General features: G+C 53.1%; 4 protein-coding genes across 4 annotated transcripts; 3 read left to right on the forward strand and 1 right to left on the reverse strand.

Annotated features, from left to right (window-relative positions):
- Nucleotides 1–17: 17 nt before the first annotated feature.
- Nucleotides 18–1,232, reverse strand: J4E83_009073 (uncharacterized protein; the record flags this gene model as incomplete). Its single annotated transcript, XM_049335965.1, has 3 exons — nucleotides 18–797; nucleotides 852–859; nucleotides 1,226–1,232. 3 exons carry the CDS (start codon nucleotides 1,230–1,232, stop codon nucleotides 18–20), a joined length of 795 nt encoding a protein of 264 aa, XP_049184999.1.
- Nucleotides 1,233–3,080: 1,848 nt separating this feature from the next.
- J4E83_009074 (uncharacterized protein) lies at nucleotides 3,081–4,442 on the forward strand (the record flags this gene model as incomplete). The annotated part of the gene is made up of 5 exons (XM_049335966.1): nucleotides 3,081–3,174; nucleotides 3,223–3,572; nucleotides 3,628–4,074; nucleotides 4,126–4,204; nucleotides 4,255–4,442. 5 exons carry the CDS (start codon nucleotides 3,081–3,083, stop codon nucleotides 4,440–4,442), a joined length of 1,158 nt encoding a protein of 385 aa, XP_049185000.1.
- A 2,521-nt stretch (nucleotides 4,443–6,963) lies between these two features.
- J4E83_009075 (uncharacterized protein) lies at nucleotides 6,964–9,198 on the forward strand (the record flags this gene model as incomplete). Its single annotated transcript, XM_049335967.1, has 5 exons — nucleotides 6,964–7,770; nucleotides 7,818–7,899; nucleotides 7,952–8,762; nucleotides 8,809–8,905; nucleotides 8,959–9,198. 5 exons carry the CDS (start codon nucleotides 6,964–6,966, stop codon nucleotides 9,196–9,198), a joined length of 2,037 nt encoding a protein of 678 aa, XP_049185001.1.
- Nucleotides 9,199–10,324: 1,126 nt separating this feature from the next.
- J4E83_009076 (uncharacterized protein) lies at nucleotides 10,325–11,790 on the forward strand (the record flags this gene model as incomplete). Its single annotated transcript, XM_049335968.1, has 3 exons — nucleotides 10,325–10,387; nucleotides 10,572–10,919; nucleotides 11,008–11,790. 3 exons carry the CDS (start codon nucleotides 10,325–10,327, stop codon nucleotides 11,788–11,790), a joined length of 1,194 nt encoding a protein of 397 aa, XP_049185002.1.
- Nucleotides 11,791–12,001: the final 211 nt, after the last annotated feature.

The following is a 12,001-nucleotide window of genomic DNA, read 5'->3' on the forward strand; positions in this document are numbered from 1 at the left end:
TGGTCCGGGATGCTGGTTTACTTCTTCTTTTTGTCCTTGATCTTTTTCTTCGATTCTGTCCCGCTGCTTGCGCCGCTGCCTGCCTCGCCGCCCATCATCTCCCCCATCATATCCTGTAGGAAGTTCTCACTGACACCACCGCCCGTTAGAGCAGGTGAATGTAGAGGGAGGATCTTGCTCATCTTCCAGCCCTTTGGTATCGCTGGCTCCGGCATCTCCTTGGGCATAGGTAGGCCCGCGATGGGTAATCTGAAAGGTGTGTTCTTCTGTGTCGGGTTGGCTTTCAGGGCCTGTGCGATGAGGATGTAGAGATGATGCTTGTTCTTCACATCGTCGTCCATCAATTTTCCTTCGTGCTTGAGAAGGACGCGCACTCTGCCAGGATTGGCCCAGTCTTTGGGGTGAGTCTTGTCAGGCTCAAAGACAGTCCGGAGGCCCAGGTCGGCAGCAGCGTCGGCCATCTCCCGTGCTAGAGGGTTCTCCACCGCAAGCTCCTTGCCCACGCGACGCCCTTCAGCCCTTGTCCGTAACCTGTCAAAGTATATGGGGTATAGACACTGGTAGTGCTTGGACTTTTCTCGGTCCGTAGATGTCGTCATCGAGGGCGATTGCGGCTGCAGCATCTGCGATTGGAGCGCCTGCATCTGCGCTGGTGTCGGCATGGACTTGTTGCCCGTGCTGGGTATATTATTCGCGTTCATCAGAGCGGGTACATCGTCGATGCCCATCTCTGACGGGTCGCTGTCCGAGTCGCTGACTTCTTCGACGCGTGGATTCATCGTGCCTTCCGGTCGGTCCTATGTGGGCGTCAGATTGCGTGCAATGCCAGTGTTCCTCGGGCCGTCACTTACCTCGCCTTCTCCGGTACGATAGAATTATCGCAATGTCGTGAAGGCCACCTGCACGTCTGGAAGGATGTGGGGGAAGCTAAACGCGGGGCTTGGCGATGGAAGAGGCAGGCGCTTCCGACTCGGGTCGGCGCTTCGGCGCTTTTCTTCCAGCTCCGCATCACGGCCCGGGCAACTGCTCTCGTCCCGACGGACAACTTCAGCGCTCTAGCACCACCTCCGAACACTGAGCTAACTCTCTCTTTCACCGCAACTTGCGGCCTCCAGACTCGTCAGGTGACGTCTTGGGACCCAGCGAACGGCCTGCCGCTATTCGCAGGGGTCTGACCGTAATCACCCCGCGCCACCACGTCAAGCCCGCTCCGTCGGGAAAGTACCTCCCATATCGCTATCGTGGCACCTGACTTGGCGTCTACGTTTACTGTCTACCTCATTGCATACCTCCGCACTAGTGCCAACATCTGCAGTCAATCGATTGTGGCAGCTGGACCGCGTGTGCCCGGCCATTGAAGCGTCGACATACCATTCCTCGCATCGAGCCAGTACGATGAAACGCGGCTGGGTCGCATGGATGTGGTTGGCCAAGCCATCACCTGCAGTAGGCATCAGCGTGTGAGTTGAGTCGTTACCTCCAGCACATCCTTGTGTCCTGGTCTACAATACTGTAGTTCACATATCGAGCCAGGCAGGACAAAAGATCAGTCTAGACATCACAGGAAACCACGTCAGGCCATGTCTACGCAATCGAAGGAGTACCAACATACCGACCTTCAAGGCTTCTGGCCCGTATAATACGCCGGTGTTCGCGATACTACGCCTGCGGTACCATGTCTTCTTGCTTCTGACAGAATTCGCGATCCTCCCTTCGTGTTCAATGCCGTCACTAACTAAAAATGAGCTCTTGGATTCTATACACTAGGTTCGGTTACACAACATGGACGGCTAAAACCCGATCCGATCTTCCTGGCATTGGATTGCATGCGGCCGCAGTGGCCTCGTCGATCCCAAACCCCGGCGTATTTCTATACTCCACTTCTACCATGTGGCAATGATGCATGCGTCGCAGCCGTTCGTGAGCCGCTAAAACGAGGCGTTGTCAGTCCTGCATTGCATACGTGTGCCAGCCTTCCAAGGTGAGATGCGATTTAGCAACCGACAAGGACGGGCTATGCACGCACGACTCGCGTTGGCCCAGCTAACAACCGTCCCCGTCTCCTGGATCATTTTACGCCGCGCAGCATATGCAAGGATGACTATCTAGGGGTATTTCTGGTTTTTGCCCTGACATCGAGGCGACATTGGCCCCTGGTCTTACACGATGCGTCTTCCTATCACGTCCGGCTGACCGTCCTTTTATCATCTCGATAGCAAGCAAAATCCGGTAAAACAGCCACAGTCTGCGCTGATTGGCTAACAAAGTAAGCGATTGACCGTTAACACTCCACAAGAATGAATAAGCCTAGAATCCTTTCACCGCATCCTACGTACATATCTATCCAGCTGGGAGCCAGTTCTCAGCCGGCGTTGTTTCTTGCACTGGTCTCCACGATTTTAGGTTCCCCGAACGGCCCGAATTCAGGGCTGAAGATGATCTGCCGAGAATCAAAGTGTGGTTCTAGTGACCCTGAGCCTGATTACACCACAAACGCTCCACTCCAAGAGGACGCCTCACCGGTCGGGTTACCATACGCATCGTGGTTAGCTCACGCTACTATCAATCGACTATAAAGTCACCCATCATTCACCTGCGTTTCCAGTCTCTCAAGGCATTGTGCGAATACATTCGACACTGCACACACCGTTTCCTATATCAATCCTTCCCCTTCCTCCACACAACTCTGACTATTACTTACTGTTACCAAAATCCATCTAGCAACAATGGCACCAGCTTTGTTGATTGACGATAGCGGCAGTTCTAGTCCCGCATCTCAGAGCAGCGTCTCACTTGGATCGATGGATTCAGCTCCTGCGCTCGTCACTTCTCGCAGCCGTCGAGCCCGCCGAGGTCGCGATCATCTTGGTAGTCCTTTACTCAAACGCAGTGCAAGAGGTCCTCCGTTGTTTCTGGAAAGCGCTTCGGGCAACTGGCTGTCGGTGGTAGATGGAGAGAAGGCCTGGAAGATCTTTGACGCATCTGGAGGTGCCGCTGTATCAAACATTGGTCATAGGGATGAAAGAGTGTTTGAGGCAGTAAGGAGGCAACAAGAGTCTGGAGTTGGGTATGCCGCATCGATGAGTTTTCACACCGAAGTAGTGGAAGATTTCGCAGACTTTCTTCTTGAATCAACCGATGACAAGCTGAAAGAAGTGGTATTCTATGGGTCTGGTAAGATAATCCAAACTTCACGCCCGAAACCAAGCTGACAGATATCAGGTTCTGAAGCTAACGAGGCGTCACAAAAGCTAGCCTACCAATATCACTCCAAGCTGAAGCCGAATCCGCAACCTCAACGCAGCTGGTTCATTGCTCGCGATCGTTCTTACCACGGAGCGACTCTTGGTGCTCTCGAAACCAGTGGACACAAAGGCCGCAAAGAGATTTACTTACCGATTTTGCCTGAGAAGACGCAGTTCGTATCTCCTTGTAATCCTAGCCGCGATATGAAGAAGGGAGAATCAGTAGCTCAATATGTCGAGCGACTCGCAGATGAGTTGGAGCGTAAGATCCTTGATCTCGGTCCTGATACAGTAGCAGGCTTCGTGATGGAGCCGGTCGTTGGCGCGGTATGTTGGTTTGACTCTGTTTCTTCGTTCGTTGGTGACTAACACATGGCTACAGGCACTTGGTTGCGTCCCCGCACTACCCGGCTACCTTAGAGCGATGAAGCGAGTATGCAAGAAATACGGCGTACTTTTGATTCTGGATGAGGTCATGTGCGGCATGGGTCGCACCGGCTATATGCATGCATGGCAAGAAGAGGACGTCGTTCCAGATATCCAATTGGTAGGCAAGGGTATCGCAGGCGGCTATGCAGCCCTTTCCGCGATGCTGGTCGGACCAACCATTGTGGATGCGATGGGAGACAACGCCTTTGCCCATGGCCATACGTTCCAGAACTTCCCGACTGCTTGCGCTGCTGGTCTCGCAATTCAAGAGATTGTTCAACAGGATAATCTTCTGGAAAATGTTCGCGACAAAGGGGAGAAGCTCATGCAGAAGCTACAAGCTCGTTTGGGCGATCATCCTAATGTGTTCGACATCCGAGGAAAGGGTCTCTTCATAGGGGTAAGTCTGAACACCACCTGGTAGTCGCGGTGCAACTACTAACAACGACAGATTGAGTTTGTGCAAGACAAGCTCACCAAGGCGGCTTTTGATCCGGAAGTCGCAGTGACATGGAGGGTACATGAGCTTGGTAAGTTTATCTAGTCCGGATGATTGCTTCATTACTAACCATTTCTGCAGGGCTGAAGGATGGATACAACGTATATGTGTACCCAGGTTCCGGAACGGTTGACGGCATTCGCGGAGACCACATCATCATCGCCCCTGCATACAACGTCACCGATGACGACGTCGACTTCATTGTGGAGCGCATCGGTAAGACCATTGTCGATTTCTTCGAGGAACTCAGCATCACGCCCAAGTTGTAAACATCGACATCGCACTGTCTGGACCCGCTGGGCGAAGACCGCTATTCGACCTCACTTTCTCGGCAACGAACGATAACGATTTTCCTTGAGTTCTCTCTTTTCATTGCACGGAAGGCTTTTGTGCTCAGCATATGCGCGGCGGCTCCATGAAGTCTTTTCCGGGATCGGCTTTTTGAAACTGGCATTCTTTCGCGACTCTGTCAATTTCATGTGCAAAACTGCATTGGGGCTGCTGTCTGAATCATTCATTGCACTGGAAACGGCTATTAGGCTATAGACCAAAAGGGCATTTTCATGTTAGACACCCATGTTTTGTTCCTACTTTCCTTGACCTATTATGGTCCAGAGATATGTTTACGTTCATGTCTTGATCGTGTTCTTTGTTCACACGACCTAAGTAGTATAGGACAAGAATTGATTACTTGTTTATACCATGACAACATATGTAATGCGTATTGGGAAATGCCTCGCAGAATATGAATTCTTTTAGACGTAATGTAGAGTCTTTTGAAGATGTTGCACAGCGTTCGGGATATATCTCGTTTCAGTGCCATACCCATACAACACATAGCAACAGCAACACGTTCTTCTTTATCAACAACAATATAGAAGCAAAACAACGTGCATCTTCGCAAAACACATTCTCACAATACCCACATGTCCGCCAGACAAGCGTTGAAAGTCCGCTGCCATACATCCGTGCCGCGCACAGGCCACCCATCATGTCACGACTCCGCCTTGGCGGTTAAATCAGCAGGACGGCGCAAGCGGCAACAATCTTCCAGAACCTATGCATTATTCATCCGCAGTGGACATAGCCGGAGGCAGTGCACCGCCATCACTCCGGTCATTCGTCTTTCGACTACGAATTGTAGTGTAGGAGTGGGGAAAACGTTGGGGGGCCATGACGTTATCCTTCGAAGCGGAGTGCAGCGTGCATCGAACCTTCCATCAGCCAAGCCAGTGGATAGGCAAGAGCGATCCAAGCGAGCGGTTCCAACCGCGGGTGAGAGAAGGCTCACATCAGCGTTTCGGGCGTGTGTGCGGGAGATGTGAAGGTGAGATAGGTGGGAGTAGAATAGGAGGAATATTGCGTCATGATAAAGAAGCAAACCGTGAACAGAAGCAAGTGCAGTTCCACGTGCGGCAGGGACCGCGCCTTGTATGTAGCCTTGGAGTGATTATCCCAGCTTCGCGAAGAACCGGGAATGTGCATCTAGAAAGGCGGCATCGCGGAAATAGCCAAATCAGGATGGACCCTGAACACCTCGAACTTTGATCACAACAAAAGTGTCGAGAAACGGGATCGGGGTTGTTGCCATGCCATCATGTCTCTCAGGGCGCTCGTCACGTAGGCTGGTAGAGGCTCGACGACTACTACTACCACAGTAACCAGATGACATTTGTAGGTGCGTGCCCGGGCAGCATCGCAGATCATTGTCTTGGTCTTTCTCGTGACCACGGGCGTGTTGCTTCACTTTGCAGAGCGGTCACACAAGGGCTTTGTTTGATGGGGAATGGGTGCTAGAGCCGCACACGGTGTAGGGATCAGTGTTACGGAGGTCCTTTGATTGTTGGGTGGGAGTCTTGTGCAGCGGTTTCAGTCAGATGTCTGCGACGGAGGGTGGTGGTCTGGGCGCGGTTCAGCACCTGGGCAGTATCGAGGGCGGGATGGAAGGAGCGATGCATATGGTGGAATTTACGTGTGAAGACGATGAAGTTGATAAATAGTTGATGATTAATGTTTGATATTGGTCAATGTTTGAGTTCAGGGAATCCAGACAGGTCGAGTGGAGACGGCGTGCCACCCTCTTTTGCAAGCGACCGAAGACATATTAATGGGCTTCGGGCGGCTTTTCTCCTTCACGAGGCGGGCTGTCGCCAAACGCGCTGCAGGCACATGATCTGGGTGCGAACATCTAGCAGCAGCAGAAGACAAGCGCTGCGGGATTATTGCCATCAAATAGAGTGCCATAGAGCAGTGTCGAGTCTTGGGCGGCAGAATTAGGACAAGGCAGAGTTCGGCGCGAGACGCGAAAGAGAGACGTCGCTGGCGTGCCGCGAGAAGATTGAACGAATGACGCTCCATGTGGACCGCACAGGCCGGTTCTCACCACAGACTCCGCAACAAGTGTGATCTCAACCTCGCCTGCCTCCACCCGGCGACATCAACGCTTCACCACCTCTCTGGCATGTCCGACGCCCGCCATTCTTCCCAGCGTGCACCCCCATCGCCCTCAGTCGCCTCGTAGCCCGCCCCGGCACTGCCTCCAGCCGCGGCTCCAGCACCTCCGCAGCAGCACCATCCACCTGCCCAGGCCTGCGATAACGCCTCTGCTGGCTGCGACAAAGCGTCCCAGCACGCAAAAGCGCCGACTGAGCATCCCGACGACGACGCTCCCCCAATTCGGCGCCCCCGTCGCGCCGTTTGGCCGCCTCACCGACGTGCTTGGTCCGCTTGCCTGTGCAGACGAGTAGCGTCACGACGTCGGCTCTCGCACCCCCAGCGACGCACCCAGCCATGTCGACGCCCTCGACCGCCACGGCCACACTCCCGCCCCATCACCAGTTTTATTCTCACCACCAGACGTACCAGCCCAGCATCGCCAATGCCCAGATCGCCAACGGCGGCGCTCGGATAGGCAACTCGCTCTACAACGGCTACGCTAGCGCTTCCTCCAGTTCAGACCTTCGCCGGAACGCGACTGCCCACACACGACACCCGCCCCAGCTGCCGCCCATCTCCCAGGCCCCGCCCATCGACATGAGCGCGAACGACCCGGGCTCCGCCCACCGGCGGCGGCACCCCGACTGGGCCGACTTCTACAGGAACGGCATCCCGAAGGAGGTCATTGTTATTGACGACGACGACGATGACGATGAACCCCAGCTGCCTCCGCCTCGCAACCACGCGCCCTCGTCACGCATCGCGACAAACCCGACTGCGCGCCACACAGACAAGAAGCGCAAGACGACCGCATCCACGGCATACGACCCCGTCTACAACCAGCACACGTCCTACTCCACCACCCAAACACCCTACTACGACTCTCCCAACCACTCACTGTCCACCGACCGCACTACCTCTGCACTCAACACCACGGCGCCGACGTCATTAGGCTCGCAGGTCAGCAATGGCCACCACATCTCGCCTCTCGACAACAGCGCAGCGGGCCAGAAGCGCAAGCGCACACGCGCCGTGGTGCAGGATGAAGCAAAGCAGGCCAAAAGACGGGAACTGGACAATGACGACCCCTTCAGCCTGTACCAGCCGCCGCCCAACCCGGTGATCAAGGCGAAGGACGTCTACGTACAGGTTGTCCCAGATGTAAGACCCACACTACCTCTCCTAAGACTCGAACTGACGTGCCCCAGAAGTCATATACGAAAGACCAAAAGGTAGACGACGACGACGGCCACTACATTGTAGTACCAGAGGCCGACCTCACAGAGAGATGTAGGTTTCTACGATCAATACCCCGAAGAATGATACTGACATAGGACATCAGACCAGATCACAAAACTGCTTGGCCAGGGCACCTTTGGCAAAGTTGTCCAAGCCTACGACAGACGGAAAGGCACAAATTGTGCCATCAAGGTCATTCGATCAGTGCCCAAATACCGAGATGCCAGCCGTATCGAATTGCGGGTACTGTCAACACTGGCATCCAACGACAAACACAACATCAACCGGTGCATTCACCTGCGAGATTGCTTCGACTTCCGGAACCACATCTGCATCGTCACCGATCTCTACGGACAAAGTGTGTTTGACTTCCTCAAGTCGAACGGCTTTGTCCCATTCCCCAGCTCTCACATCCAGAAGTTTGCGAAACAGCTCTTCACCAGCGTTGCCTTCCTCCATGACCTTAATCTCATCCATACCGATCTGAAACCGGAGAACATCCTGCTTGTCAACAACAATTACCAGACTTTTACGTACAATAGGACTGTACCGTCATCGTCAACAACAGTGAACCGGACAGCGCGGCATCGCAAGGTCCTCCTTGACCCCGAGATCCGCCTCATCGACTTTGGATCAGCGACGTTCAACGACGAATACCACTCCTCGGTAGTCTCGACTCGCCACTACAGAGCACCTGAGATTATCCTCAACCTGGGCTGGAGTTTCCCTTGTGATATCTGGAGTATAGGATGTATCCTGGTCGAATTCTTCACTGGCGACGCCCTCTTCCAAACGCATGACAACCTCGAGCACCTGGCGATGATGGAGGCTGTCTGCAGTGGCAAGATTGATCGAGATATTGTGCGAGCGGTCTACAAGCAAGACCGCGGTTCATCACGCAACTCGTCCAGCTCGTAAGTAGACATGATGCCATTCTCACGACGCTGCTAACAATCCTAGTGCTGCTCGATACTTCAAGAACTACAAGCTCGACTACCCCAACGCAGACACTAACAAAGCCTCGAAGAAATACGTCAAGGCGATGAAGAAGCTTCCCGTACGTCACCACACGTCACACTGTTCGATTGATAGTCGACTAACCTTTCCCAGGAAACAATACCAGCCCACACCGATTTCAACCGTCAATTCCTCGACCTCCTCCGGCGGATATTCGTCTACGACCCCAAGAAACGGATAACAGCCAAGGAAGCACTGCAACACCCCTGGTTCAAAGAGTCCCTCATGGACGACGGAACCGAAGCGCACAAGATCCGTCTAGAGCGGGAGAAGAAGGCCCGCCGCCAGGAAGAAGAGCGGAGGTTCCGTGATCAACAGTCGCGAGCGTATTGAGCGAATCTGCGAACTTGACCGACACACACAATGTCCCGTCTGGATGGATTCGACGGACATGTGTCTTTGTATAGATTAACAGATTACCCAGCTCCGCCGCGCTTTTTATAGGATTCACGGGCATGAGCAGCAGCAAACAGTACGATAATTGGGTTGATGGGCGGGTGGGTGGTATTGTTCCTTTTTCTTTTGACTGGCTTCACATCTACTGCATTTACGACAGCGACATGAACGCATGGAGAAACACCGAGAAACAGAGAGAGAGAGAGAGAGAGAAAGGGTTCAGAACTAGTCTCTTTGTTACTCTGTCCTGGTCTTGATTGGCGTTTTTATTGTGTTATATTTGGATTACACCAAACTATCCTCCTCTTGTGTGTGTTTTTTTTTTTTGGCTTTCTTTCTAAATGTGCTTTCGAGCCGATTATGGGAGAAAAGTAGTATCTGTTTTTTGTGGCTTGTTCTTGCTCTTGCCCTTGCGAGTGCTGCGTGCGGCATGAGTGCGAGAGAGGAAGAGGAGAAGAAGAAGAGTGGTATATCCTAGCCAGGTGGATGTTGTTGAGGTCGTCGTGGTGGATATGATCTACCTTTACCAGAGCGAGAGAGACAGAGAAAGAGATAAAGCAACTAGCTTTTCCAGTATGGACGATATGGAGTCGTGCTGTACGCTTGTATAATTTAGGGTTTTTTCAAGCCGCCGTGCTTGGTGTATGAAAGTAGTGGTGTGGCTAAATAGGCTGCACTTTATGGAAGGATCTCATCTTTGACTAAATGGTCGTTTTGAGATGATATCGTGACCGGCTCGCAATTCGTAATATCTGCGTCTACAACACCAAAGCGAGAGACTCAGCACAAGCAAACAGCAATTCCACACAACTCCGCGGACTTACTTCCCTCACCACCCACCACCCCCATCCACATGACCCTCTTACAGCGCGCATCCCAAACCAGCAAATTACGCGACACCACTAGCGCATCCCTGCCAGTGGTCTTCGACCCTTGTCATCCGTCCAGTCAGATCCCGGAAGCGGGCCCGCAGTAAACACGTCCCTCGGCGCGCGCGTGTGTCGCAAACAAGCGGATTGACGACATTTGCGACAACGGCTACGACGGCAAGATAACAGACAAGATGGCGAGCGCAAAGCAGCAGGAGAATATGCTGCTTACTGAGCATTTTACTTGGCCTCCTATCGTACGTATGATTCTTGGGTGATGGGTAGAGGAGGGGTGGTGGGAGGGGAAGTGGGTGTAGATGGAGTGTAGAGGGACTGGGGATTGTGTCTGCAATGCCTCCAAGACCACTCTCTGCACATTGATCCACTACCTCCGCTACCCCGGCTCTTATAGATCAATCCAACAACTAACATCGATCCTAGTCCCTAATCGACGACATAATAAACGCCATAAACGAAGTCCTCTACCGCTGCACCGACTCCTTCGAAACCGGCCTCTCCTCCGCCGACCCCTCCCTCCTCGGTTTCGCCGACCTCTACGCCTCGCAAAACCGCACACCGGCCAAAGACGAAGACGGAAACGATGTATACCCAGAAGCGCGGTTGGAGATTGAAGAGGGAGTCCTGAAGCTAGAGACACTTATGGAGAATGCCGTGGACAAGAACTTTGATAAATTGGAGATTTGGACATTGAGGAATGTTTTTGCGTTGGGCAGGGGGAAGGGCCAGGATGAGGGGCTCGCGGAGTGGGTGAGGTTGGGGCATTATGAGGTATGTTCGATGGGACGGTGGGAGACAGAGGCAGTAGAAGGGCAGGATAAATGGAATTGACACGACAAACACAACTAACACGAACTAGAACCTGGAACCCCCCTCCAAAAACTCAACCCTCACCCCAGAAGCCCTCTACACCCTCCGCCGCAAACTCATCGAAACACAAAAGTTAAACGCCGCTCTCCTCGCTGAGAAAACGCGCAACGAGACGCAAATAGCACGGTTACGCGCCCTTCTCACACCGTCTACCTTGCCGAAACGTGAATCCCTTACTTCTACAGGAGGAAATGAGGAGCAGGAGGGACAAGCAGCACCCTTCGCCTTCTTAACGCACGCGCCAGCCGCAAAGGAAATAGGCATACAATCCCTACCTCACACTCACACAAACGGAGAAAAGAACGGGGAGAAGACCAGCAACACCGACACAAAACCCACACCCACACCCCTAACAACCCACACCACCTTCACAACAACCCAACTCCCCTACCTCCGCCAACTCCTCGCAAGCCTAAAACCGCATTTAGCAAATACCGCTTTACCCAGCAACACCTCCTCACCACATACCCACGTCCAGCCTAAGGATAAGGAGGAGTTAACACGCGAGCGCAAGATTTACGTCGAGAGTCAGAGTAAACGGGTGTTGGAGAGACGGGGCGTGGATACGAAGGATGGGGTTGAGGGCGTTTGGGAGGGGGGGAGTAGGGTGGGGAGTGAGGAGGTTAGGGGGTTGGAGGGATTAGTTGATGGGATGGATAGGGGAGGGCGTGATAACAGGAGAGGGCAGAGGGAAGAGCAGCAGGAAGAGGAGGAGGGGCTGGAGGGGATACAAGAAGGCGATGAGGATGAGGATGCCATGGACACAAGCTGAGATGACTTGGGTGTGTGAATCTGATTTTGGTGGGTCGGAATAGGTTGGATTTGGTGTTTTGGCGTTTGGTTATATACCAGTGTGAGCAACTGTGTTGGAGTCATGAAAATCATGGTTCATGTAAATCTCACGATTTTCTCGACGATTTTTCCGACTGGGGGTCTTTTTTTGTCCTTTTTCATTTGCTATCATACATGAGACATTCGTGCTT

Source organism: Alternaria metachromatica, assembly GCF_023757995.1.
Source record: "Alternaria metachromatica strain BMP 0045 chromosome Unknown scaffold_29, whole genome shotgun sequence".
NCBI classification, from domain to species: domain Eukaryota; kingdom Fungi; phylum Ascomycota; class Dothideomycetes; order Pleosporales; family Pleosporaceae; genus Alternaria; species Alternaria metachromatica.